Raw genomic sequence first — 12118 nt, forward strand, 5'->3', positions numbered from 1 at the left:
ACAACTCTGAAATTTTTCACCTCATTAGAAGTTATATTGTGTTTCAGAGGAATCAACCACTTTAGCAACTGATTTTATGTGATCGATAACACTAGGAGAGATGATTTAATCAGACTCTCACTTATGACTCATACTAAGTTTGTGTATTTCTAGGAATTATAAAATTATTTGTGAAGATGGTTTTACATTCTATAGTCATATATTAGCAAGCCAAAAATAACATTAAAATTACTATAACTAAAACTGATTATGTTCTCTGCCATTCCTTTGCCAAAAAATTATATCGAGATTGCTAGATATTAAATAAATTTCCTCCCCAAAATCATGTAGCTCTAATTACCAAATACTTAATACTGCTGGTAAATCTCATACACTCATGTTTTTAAATTGAATAAGATTACTATACCCTGAACACTTTTAGAATTGAGTTCATATACAAAATTATCTTACATATATATGTACTTTTCTGTATGATAATTAGAACTACATGTAAGCAGGAGCCAAATTATTTGCAGATGGTCAGCACTTTCCTTGGATGGTCAAATAAGCCTTACTTAGGGGTACAGACTCATTTGGGATCAAAGTATTATATGGTTAGAATGAAAGCTCTGAGAAATATAAATGCTATCTCTGAACAGAGCTAAGCAGAAAAATGCAATCAATACAAAAGAGAAGCATCTGAAAGTTCCAGGGTTTGAGGCCTTTTCATTGCAGTGTTCAAATAAGTATCTTCTTAGCATGTTAACTTGGTTCCAATTATATCTAACAGTCCCCAGTTCTTCAGAACTTACTAGCCACTGTATTGTGTGAGTTTGTGGGTGTGTGTGGGTGTGAAAGAGACAGAGAGAGAGAGACAGAGAGACAGAGAGACAGAGACAGAGATAGACAGAGAGAGACAGAGAGGGAGGGAGGGAGGGAGAGAGCAAAGAGAGGCGAAGCAGGAAAGAGTAAATGTCAAACACATTGAAAATTCTCCTTGAAACTAGCAGACTGGACCTTTCAAGTACAAAGAAAAACTTGAATGTTAAAGCTTAAAACTCAGTTAAGATAATTTAAAAAACAAATCATAAATCTCATATTCTCAATTAAAAGTTTTAACTATTGTGTTTATCTGTGGTCTTGTTGAAGTAACTTATTCATGAAACTCTCCTATTCCTCCCCATGACCATTTTGAAGGGAGAAAATACAGTTCTTCTCATTTACTCTCTCTCTCTCTTTCTTTCTATATGTGTGTATGTATGTATGTATGTATGTATGTATATATTATATATATATATGTGTCTGTATATATATATACATATATATATTGCCCCCAAGAGGCTGCTTCAGTCAGCAGCAGGAGTAGATAGGAAAGTTTGGTAAGAACAGTTAAAGAGGCACAGATGACCCTTTTGCTGAGTCTTTAGAAGAGGTATTTGCTGGAGTTCACTGCTCTAACCCGGCCTTTGGAGGCTTTTTTTTTTTTAAGGAGAAAAAAAAAATGCTGGTCCTAGGGTTCACTTTGTTAACAGAGCAGACAAAACAATTTATATCATCTCTACTACTCTATCCCATTTTTGGCAGAATATAACAACAAATAGTGGGTTTGAGAAAATAAGCATATATGGTTTTCTTGTGGCTTTGTTTTCAAAATTCAATATATGAGTATATACATATGTTTTTAAGTTTATTATATTCAGTGGGGCTTTTTCAAACCCTTACATCAAGTTTTTCTGTACTTCAGCAGGTCTCAGGTCTCAATTTCCCATTTTCAGATGGCAAGCTTATTTTTAAATGACCAGTTTATACTTTAAAATCTATGTCTGTGTATACACACACTCACACATACACACGGACATATATAAACAATTTTTGAAGCACCATTTCACATCTACCATCAGAAAAATAATGAACAAATTCATCTTCTCATTGTAATTCTACTATGATGGATAATAATGCAATATACAATAATGTATTTCAAATATAAATATCAGTAAATGAAAATAACGAAAAAGCTTAAGACTCTGCTCAGAAATATTTAAAAAGTAAGGCTCAAATTATTGTGTGGATTCCAAACACACTATTTACTGATCAGTCTCTACTGATTAAACAAATGTAAAAGAATTTATTGCGCGATCAATAAATAGAATGGAGAGAACATGAAAACAAAACTTAACTGATGAAACAACAATCTTTAACTGAACATATGCAAAACTCCACAATACAACTGCTCTTATCCTTATGGTCTGATGCAAAACGCAGTACAAAATGGAACATCTATGTACTTTTCTTTTAAGCTTTCTATTTTTAAGGCTGTTTAAGAAAGACCTTTACTTTAAAGGATCTTGGCACATTAAAGAATAACATGGCTCCCTAATTTGAAGACCAGGACACAAAATTCAGATAATTTACAAATTGCTATAATTAAGAAAGAAGCCTCTACCTAAACCAAATCTTGGGAATAAAGGCTGATTAAATAACCCACTTATTTCCTAACTGCTTGACTTTACAACTATGGACATTCATTCTATATTAATTCAACACCTGCCATGAGTAAGAAACGGTTCTAGACACTGACATCAGCAAGCATTTGGTTATACTGAACTATATGTATTTTTGGAGAGCAACTCAACTATTTCAACTATTTTATAAATTATCAACAATCAAGTTTAAAATCTAGGTTCCTTCCTAATACTCTGCCCATGCCAAAATGATCTCCCCCAACTTCCAGCTTATTAATATTTAGGGAATAGAAGATTACAAATCAAACTTGAAAATGTAAATCTGCTTGGAAAACTTAAAAAGCACACCATGCAGTTTAAATGAAAGATAATTTTTTTGACAACCCAGTACTCACATCATCTCTGACATGGCTTTCCTACATTCAGAAGATAACTGGAAATTGATTGATTATACAAGCACAAAGACATACACACATTCTCTCTTCATGTGCCCGTATGTGTGCATGCACACATAAATACATCTGTAATCTCATCCATTACACTTATGTTTAGTCTATCAGTATTTAAACAGCTGAACTGCAGTCATGACCTAAAATATGGCTTATGTTGTGGGCAGGTCTGTTTGAGGACTGCTTGGAAGAGTCAGAGGCAGAGGAGTTTGCTATTGTAAGCAAAGGTGACATTGCTGAGCCATCAGGAAGAGCTGTAGCTATTTCTGGAAACAGAGATGTCATATTAAAATTGGATAAGTGAGAGTTGGTCATGTGCATTGGTGGCATATCAGGGAGAAGAGGAAAGCTTGGTTGAGCAAAACCGACAGGTCTTGGAGGAGATAAAATTGATCCAAATCGGTTATTTAAACTTCCACTGTTTACTTTCTCTGTGCTAGGGTTTGAGAACATTTGATTCGAAAAATAGGGGATCGAAATATCATTGGACAGTGTTGGATGAGCAGGAGAGTATGGAGGATAAAAGGAAGGTAGAGTATTTTGGGGATCTACAGGGATGAGGGCTGGAGTTCGAGTGGCACTAGGCTGGGTAACTTGTGGAATGAAAGAAGTATTAGCATTTATTGGTGGATTCATGCCACCCTCGGGAATAAAAGGAAAACCAAAATTTTGTGATAGTGTATGCTGGTCGGGTACTGAATTATCATTAGGTACTTGTGGGCTATCAGGCATGAAACGAACAATACTTCCTCTTTTCTCTGTAGTGGGTTGTTGGCGTCCAAGAATCATACTGCCACTAGTAGACAGAGGAAGATGGGGAAGACTTGGATCAAAGACATTACTATGCCTTTGGTTTCCGGAACGATTCCTTTCAGGCTGACGGATTTTGGAACCACTGCTGTCTTGCAAAGGATGCCTTGAGCGCTGGGGAACTGAAGAACTAGTTTGACGGACAGGAGGCCCTTGATCAGTATTTCCATGAGACACAGATGGATGTGGCAAAGCTGGCCTTGCAACCCCATGCATGTTGGTTGTGACTGGAGGGTTCATGTGGCCTTTGGTCCCATGGCTGTCAGTAATCCTCATGGGATTGGACTTCTGTACAGAAACATTGGGGCTTGTGTTTCGTCCTTGAATATCTCCTGAGGAAGAACTCGAGAAAGGAATGTTCAAGGTGCTGTTCCTGGTGTTAATTGCACCTAGGGACATGTCACAACTTTCCCTATTCTGATTCTCATTCTCTCTTCTGATATGGACACTTTCATGAGCTGGAGGGCAATTATATTCAATTGCAGGGGATGGACCACACTGTGTGTTCCTTTGATGTTCTGAAAGTGATCTCTGGCTCCCAATGACCTGATCACCGAGGTGAGGGGCAAGTAAACTCTGCATGAAGCTTTGATGACATGTATTTTCACTGTCCCTTGGTGGGATAGCATTTCCCGTTGGGATGCTCTGAACTGGCGGATAAGGTAATCTCTTTTGGCGGTCAATTGGTGGTGGACCAGGGTTCTGACTAATTCGAAAAGCCTGGGACTGCATACTCCTCAATGAAGATACAGGATTACCTATTTCATTATTTCTTGAAGATTGTACTTCAAAATTACTCTGGGGCTGTTGACTGGCTCCACTTGGTTTAAATGTCTGACAGTCAGAAAGGTGGATATCTGAGGCAACAGTATGGTCCACACGACCCTGCATATTATGAATGGCCAAACTCTTATTTCTGGGAACATCAAGATAACTTCTCATTTCAAGCTGATCTGAAACTCTAGAACCCTGAATCAATATACCCATTCTCTGCTCTGAATTAGAGGATGTCTTTCCAATGAGGGCCTCAGCAGAATAACTTGAAACTCTATTTCTCTCTGGCCTATGTGGAGTACAGGTCATGTCTGAAGGTCTAGTCACAATACTTGGTTGGGACACCATTTGCTGCTCTATGCCTCTGGATGTCAAGAGCCTCTGCATTGGATTATGCCCAGATACATGTTCAGAAGAAACCCCTGAACCTTGCTGCCTGCTTCCAACATCCTGTTGCTGGTGCATAATATCTTGATTGATATGGTTCTGGGGATGGTTATGGTGGTTCCGGCTAGTTGAAGGGTTTTCACAACTCTTCTCTGGCTGGGAGCTTCCAAAGTGTTGCTGCATCTGTTGCTGTATCTGCTGATGGTGGGGATGTGGCTGACCACTCTTCGGTCGGGACTGGTCAGTTCCATGGTGCTTCGGTTGTAAGGAAAGCTGAGAGGCCTGAGCGCCCTGAACAAGATTCCTCTTTTTCTGCATCTGAACTTCCTGTTGCAAAGTTCTCTGTTGGTGGACATTATGGGGCTGAGAGTGGACAGAGGTCTCTGCATGAGGTATGTGATGCTGCAGTTGATATAAGTGATGCCTCTCCCTTAACTGCCCTGCTTGCTGCTGCTGCTGCTGCTGCTGCTGCTGCTGCTGCTGCTGCTGCTGCTGCTGCTGCTGCTGCTGTTGCTGCTGCTGCTGCTTTAAGTAGAGATGGTTACTATGCAGATGAGATACCCCCTGAGCTGGAACATGCTGTTGCAGGGCCTGCAGATGTTGACCTGCCTGGGTTTGCTGCTGCTCAGCAACTGAAGAGCTACACTGAACTTCAGTTTGTCTCAATGCAGGGGCCAAAAAGTTGTTACTAGGTGGAAATAATCGTGTAAGGCCATCTCCATGTGCTGGGTTGCTAACAGGCACAACTGAGTTTGAAGAGTTGGGAGGGATCTGACTAACCATCATTTGAGTTTGATCAGAAATGCTGTCTGGAGTTTGGCTCATCAGGGACATACCTTCGAGCCTAAGTGGGGCTGGCTGACAATGCTTTTGACGTTTAGCTGAAGACAGTAGAAGGTCATCTTGGACAGCGCGCTTAGCAGAATCTTTACGGCTTTCATGACCCGGCTTTAAGAGTGGCTCTTGAATCTGTGGATTTGGTATGGTACCAGTCATAGTGTTTAGTTGTTCTTGGGAATATTCAGTCATCAGAGATGGTCCAGGAGGCTGATTGCCATAGGAAGTTGATGAAACAGTCAAATTAACCGTAGCAGGAATAGTTGTTTGCTCTGAAGTTTGAGATAAACCAGCACAGCTGACAAGAGGATGGCTGATGCTGCTCTGGTGGATAAGATTATTCACACTTAAACTGGTGATGCTTGGTGGCTGAGAAGTCGAAACCTGTAAAGAGGCAGTTGATGTTTTAATTCCTGCAGAACAACTTGATTTTTCAAGGGGCCTATCCATAGTTACTTCAATTGACTCCTGAGAATTAAATTCATTTGGTGTTGCTTCTGCCTGTCCTGGGCCATTGTCTTTAGAGGTCTGTGCTTTGAAAGGCTGGTCTCCCTCTAAAGATGATGCTTCAGAAGGTTTTGAAGTAACTTCCCTTAAATCAGCCTGGGTGCTAGCTCTTCCCTTCTCCAGGTTCTCCTGGTCAAAAATAGCTCTTGCTGCAAGAGCAACTATATCAGTTTGCTCTACGAAGGTACAGCTGTCACATGTATTAGTTGCTGCATTGCTGGTGACATCCTCTCTAGTTGTTTCAGGCAGCATGGATGCAACTGAGAAACTACGACTACTGCCAGAGCTGGTTGACATGGGAGAGTCAGTCTGTCTACTGGTGAGCAAAGAACCATGAATAACCTCCTGATCGGAGATGCAGGAAGGATGCTGTCCTGGATCTCTATCATCACTGCTCATCAGTAGTAGGTCCTGTTTAGGATGTAAATCAACACTTGAATCAACCGTTTTAGAATTTTCTGAAGAAAAGTCAGGGTGGTCCACCTGGACTGAAAGAGATTTCTGAGGGTCTTTTTCTTTAGCAAAACCAGAGAGCAACGCAGTTAAACCTTGCCCCTTTAAGAGACCCGTGGTTTGCATTGTATCTGATGAATCTTGCTCAACTCTGCAGGGTTCAGCAATGATTTCTACCTCAGAAACACAGTCAGTACTTACAGTGCTCATGGTAGATGATAAACCAGAAACCTGAGAAACCAAAATGTGGGCATCACTTGGTGATGGAATCAACACGTTGGCTGAAGTACAGGATTTGGCAGCATCTGGCAATGCTAAACTAGTTGGTGGCTTATCCTGAGATGTCTCTCGTTGCAAAACAGGGGCAGAATCTTTGGATTTTGCTGGGGCCATTGCAAAATGTTCACTTGTTACAGATTCTTGGGAGGATAAGCTAGACTCTTCTGCTGACTTAGATTTGGGCACAGACTCAGGTATCGCTGATTCAGAATTCGGAACATCCAAAGAATGTGAACCAGAAACACTTACAGTACTCTTCGCCTGGGACATAGTGACAGATGGTAACACAACAGGGGGGCTTTCCAGCAGTCCATCATTACATGGTGGCCCCACCAAGCCTTCAGTGCTGGGGCAGTCTGCCTTGCCCACATCTCTGACTGGATTCAGGGAGCACACTGACTTGTTAGCTACTAAATGTTTCTTGACACCCGGCTTCTTATTCAACCTTTTCGACTTCACATTAGGCAAACCAGCTACAGTGTTCACTGAAGGAGTAGTCACTAGATTATAAATACTGGGTAGTGTGGCTGAATTATCTGTTGTCATGGGAGATGCTACAGTTGCTGTTAATGAAACACAGTTTGCTGGGGTGGTTTGACCATTTGCAGCAGTTTGAGGATTGGCAGGCTGGCTAACAGACAACTGTACACAGCTTTGCCCAGCCATCTGTGATATGCTTTGATTGAGGCTGGCCAAAGCGCCAAATGTATTCAGGGCAACATTGGTATTTGGATCTTCGCTGGTGGTGGGTTGAATAATTTGCATAGGGGTTTGGTTTGTAGTTCCTGATGAAGACATCACAGGCTGCAAAGCAAAGAGCTGTCCATTTAAAGAAATGGTTTGAGGCTGTTGTTGGTTTGACATGGTAACAGAAAAAGTTTGTGTTGAGTTAGATGTTGATAAAGATGAAGGTCTTGGTAATATGTGGACAAGATGCTTTCCTCCAAAAGTTTGTGGGGTTGAAATATTTTGCATTGAATTAGACCCTATTATAGCACTGGCTCCATTGACAGGGAGTCGAATAGAACCAGGAGGTGGAGCTGAGAGGAGTGGCAAAGGATTCTGATTAGCTGCCTGTATAATTACTATCTGTTGACCTACGGTTTGGTTGGGAACCTCTGCCCTCATCACTGTTGGGCATGGGGTGGTGCTGGGTGGCTGAAGAATGATAACGTTTTGATTAGCTGGAGCTGCATTAACAGCTGATCCGACTGGCTGAGCCATCTGAATCACCTGCATTGCTGAATTCAATGGAAGGATATTTTTTGGAGGCTGAGATTTAACTTGTGGCTGGGCAATTAGTGGCTGCATAGGTAAAGATGGACAAGAAGGCAAGGTTACAACTACTTGCTCAACTGGCTGCCCATCTACTGGAAAGGAATTATTCAAGTTGATGCCTGTAGCCACATGTCTACTGTGGCTGGTTGTGGTGGGGCTAGTACCAGATTCATTTAACACTGGAGTCAGAGCAGAAGACGGTGTCTGGCTTAAGGGCTGAATAGTGTTTCCCGCCAGTTGCAAAGTAGTCCACGTTGTCTGTGTGTTTCCAGCTGAGGAAATTCGGGTAAGGCTATTAATGTTTTTCAAATCTGAAGCACTAACAGCTGAAGAAGGCAAAGAACAAGAAAGAGTCCAACTATTATCCAGAGGGTTTGCAGAAAGACTGCCCACAGAAGTGGTGGTCTTCCCTCCTCCAGGGGCAGATGGGGCAACCACTGTGGTAACACTTGTCGAGTCTGCACCCTTGCTTATAACCACCGGACAAGAATCACCTGCAGATCTGGGAGGCTGGGAGCAAATTGTGGTGGTAACTGAAACAACAAAGGTGGTTTGAAAATCACTTGTGAAATCCTGTATGCTCAGGCAGGACTTGCCTCCATAGTTTACTTTAGTGGCAGTTGCTGAAGAGCTGGAGGGAATGCTTGTGGCACAAGGGACAGTTTTGTTCAACAATTTCGGGCTCTCTTGCCCATTCTTATTTCCAGAAGAATTTTGATCATTTAGATTTGTATGCAAGGAACGATGTTGGGGAGGTTCAGGCCCAACAGAAACAGCAATCAGTGAGCCACTGGTGGCACCAAGCACACTTGATTCACTTTCAGAGGTGGAAAGCTCAAGAATATTTTGAGTAGAAATGGTAGCAGGAAGACAAAGAGGAACAGGCTGGTTGGCAGCCAATGCAGAAACTGTAGTCTGATGCCATGGCTTGTTTTCAGAAGGGTAAACTCCAGAAATAGACACAGGAGTCACAAGATTGCAAGTCCTCTGTACTGGCACCACATTGGCGGTTTGCTTTTGTAAATTATGACCAACATTAAAGGTTATCCCCTGAACAGCTGTTCCCTGGCTGTTTCCACCAGGCTGACTCCCATTGGAATAAACAATAATATTTTTCTGAACTTGGTCACTGGGAATAACAACAGAGACCTTTGAGCTTTTAAGATTTCCCTTCCAGTGGATCGTAGGGTCATCATATAAGCATATGTCATTTGCTTTCAGTAATTCAATGTATCGGCCATTTTCTTTTTGAATTTCTTCCAGTTGTTTACGTAGCTTTTTAATTTCTTCAGCTACAATATTAAAAATAAAAATGAAACAATTACTTGTAAATGTCAGTATTTACAATAACTTAAGAAAGAACTGTGTACTAAAACTCCTGAATTCTAATTCTAGTGTTCTAAATACCTCAGTTGAGAATCATCATCTCTTTTCTAATACAAGTTCTCTCTTCTTGTTAGAATGGTATCTCAAACCGCTATCCCATACTTTTAAAAGTATATATCTTTAAAGGACAACAACTCAAAGGTAAAAAATTATTCATAATGTAGAAATCTCAAAATCCCCAATTCAAAAAATCCCAACAGGGCAGCTGCAAAGGTGAAACAAGGAATGAAATATTGACATCATGGTGACGAATTAGGAAAATAACATTGAAAATCAATATAATAGCATTTAAATGCTACAACAGCTAACATTACTTATAGTGGTAATAGCTAGTCTCTTTTATAAATGGCTTTAAACTAGTTTCCATTTTATTCTTTGAAACAATGGAAACCAAAGTAGGACATGTAGGAAACAAAGTGGTAGAGCACAGAGGAAAGTATCAACAATGGAACCAGCATTTTCCTTGGGAGGGCCAACGTATATACGCTACTGAGTAATGAAGATGTCCGTCACACCCCTACTCCTTTCTAAGGAAGGCAGTCTCACCAATGAATCCTACTATGGGGCAGCTTTGGGGGCTGGTATTTATGCTCTGTGACCCCATATACCACTACCTGCCTTGCCATAGTGGTATGTACTCTCCCCACTCCCTCTGCCAAAAGAAGCCAATCAAGGCCAATTTCCCATGAGGTAGCCTGAAATGAAAAGCTCTGTTCTGACAAGGATGAGATGAAAACTAGCAGATTATTTATCTCTTTTACTTCTCATAACAACCATGGGAAGCACCTACTGTCATCGCCATTTTCAGATGTGAGAAACAGACTCAGAGCAGTCATATAACTTGTCTAAAGTCAACCAGATAGATGCTATGATTATCCTCTTTTTAAGATAGGGAAACTGAGACTTGGAGAGGTTAAGTAACTGGTCAAAGGTACTGAGTGAGTAAACGAAATTAAGACACAAACCCAAATGGGCCTGACTCTCAAGGCCATTGCTCTGGCCACTGTTCTAGACTGTCATGTGGATGGCGAGTATGGGGGGGAAGCTGTTGGGAGGTGAAGAGAGAGCAGACGCACAAAAAAAGAGCTAAAGAAAGGATGACGACAGAAATGACAATGTAGTCACACTTAAGCTGCCTCAGGTGCTACCCCAACCCCTGGCCTGGCTATTCGGCTTTTCCTGAGCCCCATGCAAATTGTATTTTTTCAGTAGTTTCCCTTTTCCTTAAAGTACCTTGACTGCCTTAGCCTCTGGGCTGTGAAACCAAAGAAGCCCTCACTAGGAAAGCCTACACATCATTAGAGCCTAACGGTCCCTTTTGTGGAGTGCCTCAAAATGATTACCAAACATACATTATGTATCTAATTACCTAAAAGCATCACAAAACAGGGCCTGGATCATAAAAGATAGCTGATCTAGGTGAGGGATTAAGTTGCCATCTAACTAAAAGTAAACAAGAATTCTGAAGGCTGACCTGCTGGATATACTTTCCAATAACCTTCCAGCTTCTTACAATAAACACATCCCTGTATTACCCCCCAGCTCTACAAAATTCTGCCTTTGTTTCTCTCCTTTTAATGTGACCTTCTGCATTGTCACAGACAATTTTCTCTCTGCTCTTGTCAGAGCCATAAATAAAGGATAATTTGAAGTGGCCTACCACTCTGAGCTTGATATTTGCCAGTGATATTTTTCTTTTTAGCTGTTAGAAGGTAACCTTTTTTCCAGTTCAAGTGGAAAAAGAGAACTCAGTTGATAACATAAAAAAACTCACCTCTATCTAAAAATCAAATAGCATTAAATGTTCGGCAGTCTGATGCACACATTACATGTAATATAAATAATTCGAACTAAATGTTTTGGGCTTCTGAGTAAATTCACAGTTAAGTGTTGTTTTTAAGTTACACTGAGCAGGATTCTCCCCTACATCCTCTTATGGGATTCCCCTAGCTGGAAGATCCAACTGCAATAAAGGCAATCCAGTATTATTTGTATCATGAGTTAAGTAAACATGAAATACACAGTAGAGTCCAAAATCAAAATTATACATGCCTGCATGATTAGAGTTGCTCACAGAAGGGGGAAAAGAGGTAAACTAAAATGAATTTATTTGCAACACTATTCTCCCAGTGTTGTGTAATCTTAATAACATTTGGGGGCAAAAAAAGCCTTCTGTATCCTAATGCACGGTGACACAAAGGCCTGAACAGTGAAAAAATGACAAAAAGAATCTTAAAATCTTTACCTTGTTCATTGTTTCCTCCATTAAGCAAGAGTTCATCATTTTGCCTTTTCAATTCTGTTATGTATTTAAAGGCTTGGTCCAAGATCATATTCTTGCTCTGCCAAAGAAAATTAACCATTTAAAAGTTTCGCTGAAGAGTAAGAACTTGCCAGAAGAAACTTGAAGCTTTGGTTTTATCACACATATATAACATGTATCTTTAAATTTTTTTAAAGGCGCCATATTCAAAAACTTCTGTTCATCTAAGTATTTATTGAGCATCTACTATATGT

The 12118-nt window shown here is 40.6% G+C and overlaps 1 protein-coding gene across 2 annotated transcripts in view; it reads right to left on the reverse strand.

Moving 5' to 3' along the window:
• Positions 1–1649: 1649 nt before the first annotated feature.
• The window catches only part of USF3 (upstream transcription factor family member 3), a 35175-nt gene continuing 24706 nt past the window's right edge, over positions 1650–12118 (reverse strand). For both annotated transcript variants that reach the window (XM_039843031.1, XM_039843032.1), the window contains 2 exons: positions 11847–11943; positions 1650–9507 (listed from right to left, as the gene is read on the reverse strand). In XM_039843031.1, coding sequence (XP_039698965.1) covers positions 3005–9507; positions 11847–11943 — 6600 coding nt within the window. In that variant the 3' untranslated portion in view covers positions 1650–3004. The remainder of the gene's footprint in view (positions 9508–11846; positions 11944–12118) is intronic.

Source organism: Pteropus medius, unplaced genomic scaffold, assembly GCF_902729225.1.
Source record: "Pteropus medius unplaced genomic scaffold, Ma_sr-lr_union100, whole genome shotgun sequence".
NCBI classification, from domain to species: domain Eukaryota; kingdom Metazoa; phylum Chordata; class Mammalia; order Chiroptera; family Pteropodidae; genus Pteropus; species Pteropus medius.